Genomic DNA, 16,371 nt, shown 5'->3' on the forward strand with positions numbered 1-16,371 from the left:
AAAGAGTAAGCGGAAGCATGGGCATTCCATTAGGTAAAAGGCGGGGTTTAAACAGGTCTTGGTACTGGACAGCTGCCAGGTGCTCCCCTCTTGACATGATTCATCAAAAGTCAGGTGTCGAATAGCTCTTGGGAATCTTTTCTGAGTAAATTTGAAATATTGTACAAGGTATGATTTTTAAAACCAAAATTTTTAAATTATTATTTTAGTAAAAGACACGTTGCCATTAATCCCAAGATTACTCCCCCTCACTGTGAACATGTTTAGCCCTCCTTCTTGCCACTTTCTGAAGCTTCCCCAGATGTCCTAGTTCATGTCTTTCAGTGCATTGTCATGGCTGCCTTGATATCCTGAATCAGCCAAAATGTTTACTTTTCCTGGCCATTTTCACTTTGGGAGAGAGCCAGAAGAAGTTGTATGGTACCAGCTCTGATGAATAAGGTTGATGAGGACACATCATGTTTTTGACAAAACTTGCTGTAAACTTAAACTGCTAACTGCTTTATAAACTGGCAAGAATAGTGGAATAAGTGAGTTCAAAGCAGGGAGGGTATTTTCAGTGTAACTAATGGCACTGTTTAAAGACACACACACACACACACACACACACACATATATAGATTTTTTTTTAATCTTTTTTTTTTTTTTTTTTTTTTTTTTTTTTTTTTTTTGGTACTGGGGATTGAACTTGGGACCTTGCACTTGCAAATGCAGGCAGCAGAACCACTGAGCTAAATCCCGAGCCCCATCATATATTTTTTTTAATCAAACTGCCTATAATTGAGTAAAATGTTACACCTGCTGTCAAGCCTTCTAAGAAAAGAAAAAGCAGTTGGTTTCAGCAAGAACTTCCTGAGCCTGCCCTGCACTACACTAGATCCTGGCATACACAGTCTGCCCCTGGGCCTTCTAAGATGAGAGGGAGAGAGCTGATGAGCAACTAGGCTCCAGACAGTCTCCTGCCCTTCAGAGTAGCACAGGCCCTACCAGTTCAAGACCTTTCCTCACAAGGCTCTGTGAAGTGGGTCTGTGTTCTGTATGTGTCTTTTGCTACCTGTAGTCTAGATGTCTCTCTATTTCTGTGTGAAACAAGAGATGTGTTGAAGTGAGTCATTACTTCACCTAGTGCCTAGTCTTGGTTGAAATACTGGCCTCATCTTTACTGTGAGTAATCCTGTGTGGCTCTGTGTGGCTTTGGGGTTTTCTTGTTTGTTTGTGTTTTGGGTTTTTTAATGTACCAGAAAGAAGAGTTTATGACTAAAGCGAATAAATATCACTAACCCTTATCATCTTGTTGGATGATTCGGACTCTTCGCTATTAGGAGGCTATTAGCATAATAGACATTAAAATAATTAAAATGCCAGTGATTGCTTTAGTCCCCGGGGCTATGAAAGGGTTCTTTTACAAAGTGCATAATATAAAAGAAGCAGGTAATGCATTTGAGGGAATCTTCTTTTTTTCCAAAGATTCATTTAGCACTTAATAGGAAAATGATATAATGTGGGCTAAATTGTTCTTTGATGGCTTTCTAAAATGGCCATGTGTTTTGGAAAGAGCACTGAACTCAAAGTCAGGGGATGTGGATTCCAGTGTGTCTCTCTTGCTAACTGGCTGCATCTTCTTGCCTGCCCCTTTGACCCTCTTCTGAATAGTAGAGATTTCCTTTGTCTGGTGTAACTGTTCGTGAGAAGCAGCTGCTGTGGGTAGAACCTGAGGTCTGAGTGGAGTGGTGCATTGAAAGTGAGGAGGACCTGGCAGCATGCAGGAGACCCTGTTGGAGAATCAAGTTTCATTTAAGGTTCTTTGATGCAGCCACAAAAAGTGAAGCCAGCTGGCAGTTTCTGGGACAGTAAATCCAAGTTACGGTTCTGTGATTAAGTATAGCTGGTGGCTTACCTAGTTCAGCTAATTTGTTCACCTGGCTTTTTTCCCCCCTTGGTAAGAATGTACATTCTTCCCTGAACTGTCTCAGTTCTCTAGGTTTTTAATTTTGTTTTTCTATTCATCCTTCCCCCAGGACTTCTCCTTTTTCTTAGTTTTTCAGTAGCTTAATACAACGTGTCCTACTTTTATGTAAGATGAAAAGAATAAAATAATAGGATAATGATACATTGTTCTATAGGTGAATGTAGATGAAGGGGATTTTGTAACTCTAAAGTTTTTTCTAAATTTTAAAGTTGAACTTGAAGCTTCCAGAACTCTGTAAATGTCTATTATCTAGAACTTGCATGAAAGTTTGAACTTTTGCAGTTAATTGATTTCCTCCTTTTTTGTAGAAGCAAAAATTAATGTCTATTTATAATGAACTTCTTTCTCACAAAACTTACACTTCAAGAGTTTGTGTATTTTTTTCATTGAATCTTGACTTGCCCTCTGCTGCTACTTTCTGTGTTCAAGTGCAGGGCCTGAAGTGGTCGTCACGTCTCTAAGCTGCCCCTTGGCAGGACTGGGCTCCCAGCCCAAGCCCAGGCTGTTCTGTGGAGAATGGTTTAAGTGGTATCGAGTGGCCCTGTCTGATGGGAACAAACAGAGAAAGCTGTTGACCTGTCTGGGTAACTGTGGGCAGGCTGTGGAGGTAGGAGCCGCTCTTTAAACTGGAGTCTAAGCCTGGCCCACAGTGACTGCTTTTGGGTGTCAAATTGTGGGTGTTGAGTGGAGGATTTTCCAGGACGCAAGAGGTGCACTTGGAAAAAAGTGGCCTGTGTAGATGATAGTGTCCCATTACCTTCCTGGGTGTCTCCAACGTTGGTGCTTGGCAGTGAATATGGGTGTTCAATAACTTTGAGTGAGAGTGGACACTCCCAAAGCCAGGAAGTGGGCAGCTGTTGACCAAGAAGTGTGCCTGTGGGAACTAGGAAGAAAGCCTAGGTACTGTATGTGAACCAGTTTGTGAGTATACTGGGAGCAGGATGAAGCCATCCGAGGAAGCCCACTGTGGTGAGTTCAGAAGGGCATGTGTATCTAATCAGCGATAAAATAGAAGATGCTCTAAGGCTCCAATTGTCAGAACCCTTAACTGGTGTAGAGCTCTGTAGTGCTACTTTTTTGGCTAGTGTGTCATGCTTGACCTTTGTGGTCTACAAAACCTGGAATGTTTGCCTTCCAGAAAATACAAGCCAGGGAGAATAAACTCGGAAAACTTACTGTCTAGACAAGAAAGGCTTGTATTTATTTTTCACCCTGAAGCTAAGTTTCTATTGATTGCTACCTAGTAGGGTAATTAGAGGCCTAAGTTGATGATGAGTTTATTTGTGGAGCAAAGAAGAAATAGGTATGCTCACTTGCAGTGACCCCACCACCTCCTCGAACGTTTTCTAGTGTCCCTTGGTAAGCAAGCTGAGAAATGCACTGAAAGTTAGCAGTGCAATCCCTCCCCTGGACTAGATTTATATGTCAGAAGGAAGCCACATTTGTGTGTCAGTGAGAACTGAATTTTTATACTGTTGCAGGAAAACAAAAGACTTTAGGTATTTTCTTGAAAAATATTTCAGTTACACACAAGGTTAGCAGCTCAGTTTTCTCAGAAATGTATTTTTGTGTGAGGTTTTTTTTTAAATCTGTTAGGGTCTCTCCTGGCCTTACCTTCTGGCCAGAGATCCCTTGCCGTGGGCCCCTCCTCATCAGCCCAGACTGGATGCTTCCGAGAAGCTGGAGTGTCGGTCTAGAGCCCTATGCAAAAGCCATCCAGGGAGAGAGGGTAAGTGCAAGGGCGAAGTAAATCTGCCTCTGTGGTGCTGCATCAGGAGGACCTCCACAAGCTCATCGGTATTCTTTTACACCTCTGCCCATTTCCTGAAGATTGGCTGAAATTCCTTGGGGAATATCTCCTGTATACAGAGCAAAACGATGTTTGACTAGATCTGGAACTTACATTATAGTCAGTGGTATTTGACATTTTAGAGGAATAAAACAAATAGTCCATGAGGCTAGTGCTATGAAAGTGTCATGTTTTAATGAAATTAATGTTTTCAATTTACAGTACAGTCATTCTTTGAGAGAAGTTACTTTGTTACTCGGACAAAAGAATGCCAACATTTAATATTTAAAAGAGGAAGCAAAATGATTCTTTTGTGAGCTTTTCCTCAATCTAATGTGTGAACAGGTTTTTGCCTTCACTCTCACAAATATTAGTCATGATTATGCATTTATATAATGTTTTTGCTCCAAGACACAAGTTGAATTATAGCGTCTTATTAAAGAATGCAGTCTGTGGGCATGAATCAAGTAGACCACACTGTTCAGCCACCTGTCTTCCCTTTCCGTCTTCCTCTGAAGGAACAAATGAACTTGAAGCCCAAACAAGCACGGGGAGTGATGTTTGCCTCGTGGTCCACAGGATTCAAAGTTCACATTCTTCCCATTCAGATTGTAGCTCCAGGATCTTGGTGACAGCCAGGGTCACCAGTGTGGACTCAAGCAATGGTAGTGTTAGATACCAGAGAGTCCAGGATCACCTGCAGGTGTAGTAATTGCTTAGAGCACTCATGAGGGCAGAGACAGGAGTCAGCTCATCCTACTAGGATATCCCACCGTTATGATTTCCAGTTGTATTGTCGATCATTTGGAGGAATCATTAGTCCCAGGGGAGGTGAAGAGAACACACCTAGGACCAGGACACATCCATACATAGAGATGATAGAGCTTTGCCAGCATTTTTTTCTAACGTATTGCAATTGAATGTAAACCTGGACCACTGACTGAACCCTAAGTACCAAAACTCAGTAAATCCAGAGAAGTATAAAGTAGATAAAAGAAGTGAATTTTGCTTTTGGAAAAGGAAATAGAGAAAAATGCTATTCATTGGCATTAACTGATACAGAGTCCCCTCTGAGGCAAGGCAAGGGCCTCCAGTGTGATCTTTTCCGTCCCTTCCTGGCTTCCCAGAGGACAGCATCACCACCCATGCAGTTTTGCAAGCCACAAATCAGCTCATTTTTGCTTTCTCCCTCTGTGTGTCTCTTTCTCACTCCTAAGCGCCAAGATTTATTGATTCAGCACAATTTTTGAAAAGAAAGAATTTTCATCTAGAATTGTGTTGCTTTTCTTACATTTCGCACCTTCCAATTTGCTATAGAAAACAGCAGAGCTTCCCTGCCTAGTCCTTTGTAGAGTTTCTTATATCTTGAGATCTTGTCTTTGACCAGGAATCTGAGTCGTCCATCTCTAAGTGTCTGCGTGAGTTTTCACATTTAAGTTAATGAAAAAAGAAAATAGAGTCCCTGTGTCCTGCTTGCCCATTTCCCTGGAGTTCGGTGCCTCATTGCCAGTGGTGACTGTGTGGCTGCTGACCCTAGAGGCATCATGGGGAGGCTTGTGCTGCACAAAGGCTACGGACTATGACCTAGGACTGTAAGAACACTGAAGCCTTTGGGAGGATGAATCTGCTGGAATTTTTTAAGGAAGGGCTGCAGTTAGAGAAAGACAGGATCCATTTGGAATCCACCAAGCCCACATGCCGGCGCTAGTGCTCAGGTCACCTGACCTGGCCTAGGCCTTCCAGTGCCTGGGTGGACTGACCATTGTCATGTAGAGGCGAACCCAAGCCTTCCTTGCAGTACAAAGCAACAAGGCAGAAGGAAGCTCTTCTCTTCTGTCCAATAAGGTTTTTCTTAGAGTTGGATAGAGGTGTGATTGCTGAATAGTAAACTGTACGCATGCAGCGTATGCAGTTGGATGAGCTCGGGCATGCATGTGACCCTCAACACAAACCAGAAAGATTCATATTTACATCTTGTCTATATGTGCCTCACGCTGGCATGAGGCATCCCATTTCTGGCTCTGGAAGCTGGATTGTGGCCCCCAGTCCAACAGGGTCCTGCTTTGTGACTTTGAGCAAGTTCAGCGTCTCTGGGCTCTGACTCCTCCTTACCTTTTTTCCCCACAAGTGTATTTCAAACACTTAACCTACAGTGCCCAAGAGGGTGTTGGGAGCTGAGCACTTTGATGACTGCACAGTCATGCCAGCAGCCATCCAGCTTCTCTCCAGCCTGGTGAGGCCTCAGCCCCCTTGCAGCCAGATAGAATCTGGGCAGCTATCTTAATCCCTGAACTCCGGTTGGTGCAGAAAAGAACATAAATACTCGGGAACACATAGGGAGCAGTATTTACTGTGCGAGAGATGCTGCTCAGGTGGGCGGCTTCATACCATCAAAGTGCACAGTGCCATGTACATCTATGGGCACAGCCCCGATGAGCCTTGCCAGGCCCCTCCTCACCATCTCTTCTTGGGCCCACAGAGGGTGCTCAGAGCTCTGCCGTGTTCCCCTGGTGGAATATAAGCTAGACAGCGAGGGCGCACCCTGTGAGTACAAGACCCCCTTCAGGAGGAACAACGCATGGCACCGCGTGCCCACCCCTGCCCTGCAGCCCCTCTCTCGAGCCTCACCTGTGCCTGGCACACCCGACCGCCTGCAGTGCCAGCAGCTGCTCCAGCAGGCTCAGGCTGCCATTCCCCGCAGCACCTCATTCGACCGGAAGCTACCTGATGGCACCAGGTAATGCCACTGCCTGTTGGGAATGGGCCAGAATGGCAGGAGGGCTTTAGTACTTGGTATGGCCACATCTGTATTAGCTTGTTCGAAGCCCTGGCAGGTAGGGTGGTGGGTGGGGGCCTCAGCTGTGATGGTACTCAGAGTCCGGCCCTTGACGGCTCCTGCTGAGTGCTGATAAAATACCGTCTTGCTCACCAAGACCACAGGCTGCTCTTTCATCAGGAACCTGCCCTCCCTGTCAGCCGGCCTTCAAACCACGGTGGGGAATATACTCCACAGCTCCGTGTGTCCTTTAGAAAGACATACACACATTTGGGTGCAAATAAAGCAAAACCAATGGTGAAGTTTTATCATCTCAGTGCAAGTGGTGCCTTAGGAGGCACCAGGAATATCAACACTTTGTTTTTCTCTGTCATCCTGAGCAAAGTGAATTGAGTGGGTCTAAGATTTATTTTTTTCTCCAATAGAGTTTAATATAAATGTTGACACGGCTGGTTAACTTCTGTAGTTTGCTTCCATTCTGTCCTGTTTTATATTTTTATCTGATAAGTGGCTGATTCTCAAAGTTTGGGTTTAAAACACAAAGATTCTTAAAATAAGAAGTAATACAAGCATACTTAGCTGATTAGGTGTGGCAGGCAGAGTGATCCCCAAAGATATCTACATCTTAATCTCTGGAACCCGTGAATATGTGTCTGGTTACATGGTGGGGAAATTATAGATAGAATTAAAGTTAATCAGCTAGGTTTTTGTTATCTATTTGTTTGTTTATTGGTACTTATGGTTTAATTCAGGACCCTCCCACTGAGCTACATCTCAGCCCCTTTTTTTGAGAGTCTCACTTGCTCAGTGTGTTAGTAACCTTTCTTTGGCTGCTGAGACAAAATAGCTGACACCCAAAGTTAAAGGGGAAAGGGTTTTTTGGCTTTATAGTTCGTGGAGATTTCAGTTCCTAATAGGCTGGCTCCAAGTCCGGGTGGCAGGGGGGCAACTGCAGTTCATGGCTGCGGAACAGCAAAAGCAGTAAGAGAGCTTAACAGCGTCCTTCTGCTCCATTGATCCCATCCAGACTAGTGGAATTAGAGTGATGCTAAACCAGTCACTGAGTGTAGTGCTGTAGGAATCACAGTCCCTTAATCCCAGCATTGCATACTCCACACCCAGCCACCTCTGAAAAGAAAATCCAACCTCACCTGCATGAGGCTTTGGGGGGAACATCCAAACACAAGCCACAGCACCCAGCCCTGGGTGTCTTCCTGCTTCAGTCTCCCAGAGTGCTGGGATTACATGCATGTTCAGATTCATTTTTCAGTGAACAAAACATACTTGTTTAATCTTGAGTCCAGTAACACTAGAAGCTGGTGAGAACTTGGGGTGCCTAGTTTGCATAGGTCATATTAAGGGCCAAAAACTGAAATTGCTTAATTATGGTTGTTAATTGTTGCTCCCTTTGGTCTCACTTTCACATACTTCTGTCTGTGGAGGTGCACCAGTTTCCTTAGTACAGTATGTCAGGCCCTGGTATGATAAGCTGTCACAACACACCAGGGAGCAGGCTGCCCGGTTTCCTCATCTGGCAAATAAACAGAGTAATGGTCAGTCCCCATCATTACAGGTAGATTGCCTAGAACCCGTGGTGGCACTCAGTAAGCTCTGGGAGGATTAACCAGAATCCATGAGACTGGGCATGTAGGTATCCTCTGCCTGTTCCATGCATCCTTCCAGACTGGACTCAAAAAGTCTTTAATTTGATATAAAGTTGTTTTGGCTCTGGGTCTCCTTACTCAAGGGTTGCTGGGGTCATGAGCTCCCCACCTTCAAGAATTTGCAAAGTGAGAGGAGCAGCTGCCAAGCAGCACCTGTGGGGAGGAGTCTGCACAACCTCCTATGTTTAACAAGTAGAGCTCAGTAAGTTACAGGGAAAACTGGAAGGGGTCCAGTAGCCAAAGAGAAGCTAGCAAACACATCTCACCGAGTTCTCAGAAATACCACTTACTTTGTGTGTCTGAGGGAAAACGAAGATAAATAGAACTGCATCAAAATAAATGGTTTTTCAAAATTTCAGTCCTGCTTTCTGCATTGGTTTTAGGTATAGAGCCAATGTATGACTTGGGTTCAGTTTTGGAAAACTTGAGTTAGTGATGTCTTCACCTTTCTGTGTTGTTTGGGATTGTGTTCCTGGTTTTCCTTATTTCACAGGAAGGATCACACTGTGCTTTAGACTAAGAAGGCCTGCCCCGCTATGTCTCTTTCTTGAGATAAATTGGCAACCATAAATCACCTGAAGCCTTGGGGCATCACAGATTTTTAGTTTATTTATCTGTGATTTACTCTTTTTTTTGCTCCGCAGTAATTTTTCTTCCTCCTTTTTCATAGTTAAAGTGAATTCGTTTGTAGAATAGTGCAGGCAGGTCAAAGTGCTTGGTGCCCTCGTGATGACTGTGTCCTCCTTTCAGAAGTTCTCCCAGCAACCAGTCCTCCTCCAGCGACCCGGGACCTGGCGGGAGTGGACCCTGGAGACCACAAGTGGGCTATGACGGGTACTGCTCATTTATACCTTCCTGTCTCCTTGGGAGGAGTGTGTGTCAGGACTTGTTCCAGAGCATTTGCTGTGCACCTGCTTACACAGGAGACCGGGGAACTTAAAAATCCCTGATGTGCTTTCACCAAGTGTCAAGTTCCAGTTAGGAAGCTCATCGTCTCCCTCGAGGCAGAGCTTACTGGCCTTTGTTCTGAGCCTGGTTTTTCCTTTTAGAAGAAAGCCTTTCTGAACATGAAAGTACAGATCTGGGGATTCTACAACAGAGCCCGTTGGGTGTTTTACCCTCATATGAATTGCTGAGGAGGAAACAGAGAAGTGGGGTCAGTGTTGGGGTACCTTTGCTTCCTATTGAAGAGCATTTCTGTATTTTTTCTGTAACCTGAATTCTGTAAATAAATCACATTCTCGTGTGATTACATTTTCCTTGATTTTTATGTCCCTTTTCTAATATTGTACTTTCTTATTTTGTGTGTCTATAAACTGATCCCACTTGGATATAATCTAGAGTTAATCATTTTTTCTCTTCTTTAAAAAAATGTAATAACAGATGTATCAATGCCATGTGCATTAGGCACAAGGAAAACAAAATCCAGACAGTGAGCCCTTCCTAGGTTGGCAGGGATGGTGTCTGGGCCTGGATGGCCACTTCTGTACCTGAGAGGTGTCATCCAGGTACCTCTGTCCACCCTGTGGAAGGTCTCTCACTTCTCTGGTGGATCAGGCCAAGGACACCACATTTCCATTTACCAGAAGGCAGCTTCGCTCAGCACGGCCTCTGTGGAAACAGCATGCCTGTCTCCTGCTGGCGGTGACTTAGCATGGACGGGCTAATTCCTCGTTTGTTTCTAGGTGCCAGTCCCCTCTGCTGCTGGAGCACCAGGGCCCGGGCCCTCTGGATTGTGACGGGGCCAGGGAACATGAGGACGCCATGGAAGGAAGTAGGGTTACAGGTAACATGGAGTCCTGAGGCCGTGCTGACCTGCTACCCTCTCCCTCACAGCCCTGTCTGTGCTGCCACGCATTCTTCCATTCGCTCTCTCAACTCGTGTTTGGGGAGCGCCTCTGCACCAGGCTGAGGTGATCCGCTGGGCTTCCCGTAAGGAGAAGGTGTGGCTGTGAGTGCTTGTGACATGGTTGTGGGTATTTGTGGTATGGCTTTTATAGTAGTGAGTAGAATGATGTGGCTTTGAGTGACCATGGAGTGGCTGTATTGACTGTGGTGTAGCTGTGGGCGGCAGTGGGTGGCTGCAGAATGGCTGTGGTATGGTTGTGGTGGGCTGTGGATGGCAGTGATTGGCTATAGATGGCGGTGGTTGGCTCTGGATAGCCGTGATTGGCTGTGATTGACTGTGGTTGGTGGTGTTTGTGGTATTTGTGGAAATTAAGATTTACTCTGTGCTAGTTTCATCCACTCTTGGGGCATATCCCCTGGCAAGAACTGAAAATCCTAGATTCACTTGACTGATTCCTGTTTTTTGTTACTCTTTTGCTTCCACTAGAAGTTGGGAATTCAACTCTCCTCTCTTTATGTACAGAATCCAAATGGCATGGCCCACCTTCCAAAGTCCTCAACACCTACAAAGAAAGAGCCCTGCAGAAAGATGGAAGTTGCAAAGATTCTCCCAATAAGCTTTCTCACGTAAGTCTTATGTTCATGGCAGTTTCCCTCTTTGTCAGGACTGTTACACAGTAGGGCTGCATGTGTACCTCGATGCACAGTAGGACAGCATGCTTTCTGGCAGTGCCCAGGGTACACAGCATATCCCAGCACACAGCATGGCACATACGAGTCTGCAGTGCTTGAGGACATGCCATTTACCACTCAGAGCTCTTAGAGAAAGGGCGATAAAAGAAAAGGCAATTGTTTGGGTTCCTGTTATTTATAAAAGAACTCAAAGAAACAGCAAATTACTGGAAGAGCCAGGATTCTACCTCAGCATTTTGAGCCTCAGCATCCAGGCTGGTATTTGGGAATTCCTGTCCCCACATTTGGTGTGCTAATAACCACTCATCCATTGAGCAGTGTGGGGCAGAAGCCGCCCGCAGGGAGCCCTGTATCTGCAGTGACCACTGATGCACTTGTGTGCTGGTGCCGCCCACAGGGCGTCCTCCATCACATGCTGCCTCGTCCACCCTTGCGGAAGTGCTAGGAGGCCTTGTGAGGACTGTGCCTCCGTGAAAGGAAGCGTCCAGTTAAATAAGAAAAAGGCGTTGTTCATTGGTTCTTGCCAAAGAAAGCCAACATTTTGAAGGGATTGCTTTTGAAAATGTGCAGGTGAAAATACTATCGTCTCCTGTTATTTCTTTCACCCATCATCAGTGAGCTTTGCAGGTGTCATTAGCAAACTTGAGCAGCGTTCTTCCTGGAGCCGTGGCCTGGTCCTGAATCAGCCTTAGCCTTACCTGTGTCCACTCGCACCCGCCTCTGCACTTCTCACATGGGGGGGGGAGTTCTGGCAGAGGGAGGCAGGGCCCAGGCATAGGCTTTAGAACATCAGTGTATGACTTAAATGAAAGGTTTTTACTTACAGATTTGATGGGATAGAATGATAGGAGAAAAGGCTAAGGGACTTTGAAACCAGTCAGGCGTGGCTTATCCTCGGCTCCCAAAGCCCTTGGCTGGTGTTCAGGACCTGTTGACTTTCCAGACTATGGCGAGAGCTGTCTGTCCAAGCACACTAACAGATAGGGAACTTTATTGAGTTCTGTTTGCTTTTGTCATTTTAGAATCCAAGCCGAGCTTTTCCCACATCTCTTCACTCTGAAGAGAGCCCCATCTCTTTAGTCTGTGGGACAGAATTTGGCTGGGGCCCCCAGGAGGGCTTGCTCTTGCTTACATGGTGCTTTGTGGCTGCAGAGTGCTTCTTGCATGTGACTCTGTTTCATCCTCGCAGCAGCCCTGTGAGCTCAGTGCAATAAGTGCAGTAAGGGTGTATGCCTGACCCCAAGTCCCACAGTGGTGTTCATACCTGGGACTCCTGCCCCAAAGTAGGAGCTGGCACTGCTGTTGTCATCAAAACACTTTCCTGATATATGCTGCCCCTCTCTTGTGGTTAATCTCCCACGTCTCTTTCCATCCTGTATAACCCTTTTTGGTTATTTTCTCCTTAATGATGCTGTGGCCCTCGTGTTTCATGCACCAACTGAACAAAGGCCCCAGAAAAAAAGTGCCCATTAACTCAAATTACAGGCGTAGTGATGAGGACGGGACATGCATGCATGCTGTTTTGGAGTAAAGGAACTCTGTCACTGTCCACGTAGGAATCAATAGAGGGATTGGGTGGGACTGCTGATTATAGCATTGGAACAAGCAGCATTGAGTCAGGATTCGCCTTGGGGCACTTCTGTTCCTCTTTCCTCTCAAGATTGGAGACAAGAGCTGCTCCAGTCATTCCAGCAGCAACACGCTATCCAGTAACACCTCCAGCAACAGTGATGACAAGCACTTTGGGTCAGGGGACCTGATGGACCCAGAGTTGCTGGGGCTGACCTACATCAAAGGGGCGTCCACAGACAGTGGCATTGACACAGCCCCCTGCATGCCAGCCACCATCCTTGGCCCCGTGCACCTGGTGGGCAGCAGGTCCCTCATCCACAGTCGGTCCGAACAGTGGGCTGATGGGACTGAAGTCTCGGGGACCGATGACGAACCAGCCAAGATGTACGCTGTGCACAGTTACACCTCTGCCATCTCCACCAGTGGGGCCGCTGATGGCAGCGTGGGCGACCTCAGCGAGGTTTCTTCTCATTCCAGGTGAGTGGCTTATGCCGAGCTGCCTCTGCCAGTGCGTTGGGCTCTTCATACTGAGGAATGAGGGGCAGGCCTGGGGCCAGTTGTCAGTGTTTGTCCCGCTGTCTGCAGAGAAAGCGTTTCCAGAATCTAATCGTCAGTTTGTGCGTGTTGAATCATGTGTTGATGATTTTATTTTTCCCCTTCTTTTAAATTTGAGGGAAAATTTAAAAGATTAGGGAAAATTTGAGGGAAAATTAGAAAGATGAGTTGCCCCAGCTGGGCCAGCGACACCTCCCAGTGCAGTGTTACGCCCACATATTTAGAGAGGAGGCAGGTGCAAGGGTATCACGCTGGGGCTCTTTCACACTGTGGGTGCATCCCCAGGCCCCCTGCTCCTGAGGTCACATCTCTTAATGTGGCCGAACCTGTATTCAGCTGGGCAGCTAAGGATTTTTAAATGGAGTAGCTAAATGTGCAGGAACTGTATTCTAAGTATGGATGTTTAATACTTGTCTGAGTAGTTTTAAATTCCCATTTGGCATAAGCTTGCTCATTGGTTTTAAAGCTCATAATTTGTGATTGCAGCCTTCACTTCCAAAGTTGGGGTAAAGAAATACGTTTATTGGGCTTGTCTGTGGGCAGGATTTTACTACTCACAAAATCTTGAGCTGTCAGTCTCCTTGTCTTCAAGTCCTTCTGTGTGGCTTTGCACCTGTCTGACTCATCAGAACTCTTCATGCTGGGCAGAGTCGGACAGTCTCACAGGAAGATAGTCCTCCAAGCCCTACAGCCATGTGGGCATTTCTCCAGGGGCCGGCACCCAGCAGCCTATACAGTCTGAGCGGACAGACCCTTTCAGCTCCTGCTTGCAAAGGCCTCCCTAGGACCTTCTTCCTATCCTATCCCATCCTATCCAGGCCACTGCTCAGAGACACTTGATTGTCATTCAGGGACATGTGTGTTACCAGAGAAAACTTCACACTAACTGACCACACAACTAATGTGGAATTTTGGTTCATGTAACCAAAATATCCAGAACATTCAGTGTTTTACGTGGCCCAGCAGCTCCAGTGATATTGCCTGGGATTGGGTCCCCCAACCTAAGGCTCTGTGTGACAGCCCTCAAAAACCTCAGTGTTCCTAAGGCTAAACCACTGTGCGACCTGAAGATCCCGTGTTTAGGCCCTACTGTCCTCAGGCAGAAAGTGGCTCTCTTCTGGTTTCTGCAGAACAGACAAGTCCTACTCCACCCCCAGCTTTTCCTGACTCCTCGTGTGTCCTTGGCTTTTAATTGCTGTGGTTTGTGGAGGCATTGCTTAGGGCAGTTGAGGCCTCTCTTGGGCTGGGGTCTGTCACAGCAAGCGGGCAGTTGAGTGATAGCCACTGGCCAGAAGAAATGAGCTCTGGGAATGGACCAAAGACAGTGGACTCCTCAGTGTCCTCAGTGTCCTCCTGTCTCGTGTCCAGTCAGAAGGAAGAGTGTAGGATGTGGGAATTATTTTCAAAGTATCCCTCATCCCATTTAACAGTTTGTTTAATAATTCTACTTAAAGCATAGTTTTACTATTAAATCAGTAAACTTGATTACTGAATTATTCCTCTTCTCACTTTATGGACAGTTAAAAAATGGGTCATTTTGGGGTGTTTTGCAACCCTTTGCCATCTTATTCAAAGCTTGGGAGTTGTGTAAAGCGACTATTTCATAATGTCTTCTTAGACCAATGTAACTGGTGACACAGCTTTGTATTGCTAATAAGAAAAAGTTCAATGGAAACTGCCTTCAGAGCATGGAAATAGAGGAAGAGATTTTATGGGCATTTGAAAGAACTTTTTGACTACCTTAAGCATTCACTAATTGAATGTGTTAGGAGGTGATTGGAAAGCTCATGGAAGTGCTAGGGTGGGTTTCTTGCTGACTCTCCTTCCTCCCAACACTTTAACACAGGTGCATGCCCCATTGTGGTGCCCATGCGGGTCCCTGTGCCCCTTGACTGCCCTTGACTCACACTTGTCAGTTGATGATGAGGGTGACTTTGAAGCCACATTTCAGTTTGGGGTGTGGGATTCTGCCCAGGGTGGAATTCAGTCTTTGAGGGGAATCTTTTTAGTACTTCCTGTCTGCAGGAGATGGAGGTTGGGGCACTGGATAACATTTATAGTCCTGCCTTACTCTCTGTGTGTGCTTTACTCACTGAGCACAAGGAATCATCCTTCCAGTCCCGTGGAGGTTCTGCAGACTGCAATGCCTGACCCAGCCAGGGCAGACATGTCCCCTTCACCCACTTGAGGCTGATATGTGGTCACCTCAGAGCAGAGGCCCACTGCCTGAGGGTCTAGGTTATCACTGGGAATAACCCAAGAGGCAAAATAATCTCTTTCAGGTCAAGGTAGCTGGTCAACCTGGCTGAAGTCACCACCGGTGCCTAGCGCTCTAACCCCACCCCACTCCCAGCACCAAGCCTGTGCTTACTGCTTACCCCCACACACACACCCAGATACTCATTGGTATCTTCCCATCAACAAGTATAGTGTGCGGATGCAGATGGGGACATGGCCTCTCTTGCCCACTTGTATATGTGGCAGTTAGGGCCCCACATCGGGTAGGCATCTGAATGCTTGCTGGGTACCGGAAGGAACGAGAGTGTGTACTCCATACTTTTTGGTAAAGTTCATAAACTGATGCCTGGGTGCCTGCGGCATGGGGATCAGAGGAACATGGGGTCAGCCCTCCCAGTTCCTAGCCTCAGAAGAGGTGGGAGAAGCATGGTCAGCACTCCTGGATCACAGTGTCAGCGGAAGTGAGGACCGTGGGGTTGGCCTTCCCAGGTCACAGTGCCAGAGCCCTGGCACTACGAGGAACCCTCTTGATTAATTGTGGATTTTCGTCACCAGCCCTCACTTCCCGCCCCAACACAGCGTTTTTCCCAGCTGTCGTCAGGAATGAAGTGTGCATGGAACTGTGTGTATGATATAACTCCAGAGCTCTAGTGGGAGGGGAAGGAGAACCAGCTCCATGTGTGAGGAAAAGCGGAGAGGCAGCACTCATCCTGGTAGCAGAACAAGTGTGTCTAGCCTGCTTTCTCCTGGTGCTCAACCACCAAACACATTTGTTTTTCTTCCTTTGGGGGCAGGGCACGTAGTAAAGGCTCAGAATACAAAGCAGTACTCATGTTAGTCTAACTGAGCTATTGGAAAGTACAGTACATCAACTGCAGAGGAAAAAAAAAGAAAAAGAAAATCCATGTTCTGGATCTCCGGTAAAGAACTCGTGTGCTTTTCTGTTGTTCACCATTATTCATGTCACTGCATCCCATAGCACAAGTGATTGGAGAAACTGGCAGTGTAACTCTGAGAATGCAGAGAAAAGGACTCAGGAAAAGTTTATTGCCATCATTCAGGAATGTTTACCAGCTGCACAGAAAGCTTTGATAATGTTGTCACTGCTACTAAACAAATTTGTTACCATGTTACTGATCCGAGTTAACTTTAAAATTTTTACTAGTAGGATAAAAGACCATTTTAATGAAGTCTAAATTAGAAAAATATCTTTTATAAAGCAAATGGAGAAAGCATACAGCCCATACTATCATGTACTACATGTTTT

At 46.1% G+C, this 16,371-nt stretch overlaps 1 protein-coding gene across 1 annotated transcript in view; it reads left to right on the top strand.

Moving 5' to 3' along the window:
* The window catches only part of Sipa1l2 (signal induced proliferation associated 1 like 2), a 150,837-nt gene that overhangs the window by 112,541 nt on the left and 21,925 nt on the right, over window positions 1-16,371 (top strand). Inside the window, exons 10-14 of the mRNA XM_010621949.3 lie at window positions 6,238-6,495; window positions 8,949-9,032; window positions 9,884-9,984; window positions 10,570-10,673; window positions 12,400-12,788. Of these exons, the coding sequence (XP_010620251.1) occupies window positions 6,238-6,495; window positions 8,949-9,032; window positions 9,884-9,984; window positions 10,570-10,673; window positions 12,400-12,788 (936 nt within the window). The remainder of the gene's footprint in view (window positions 1-6,237; window positions 6,496-8,948; window positions 9,033-9,883; window positions 9,985-10,569; window positions 10,674-12,399; window positions 12,789-16,371) is intronic.

This window comes from Fukomys damarensis, unplaced genomic scaffold (assembly GCF_012274545.1).
Source record: "Fukomys damarensis isolate Sample0158 unplaced genomic scaffold, DMR_v1.0_HiC HiC_scaffold_10, whole genome shotgun sequence".
Taxonomy (NCBI): Eukaryota; Metazoa; Chordata; class Mammalia; order Rodentia; family Bathyergidae; genus Fukomys; species Fukomys damarensis.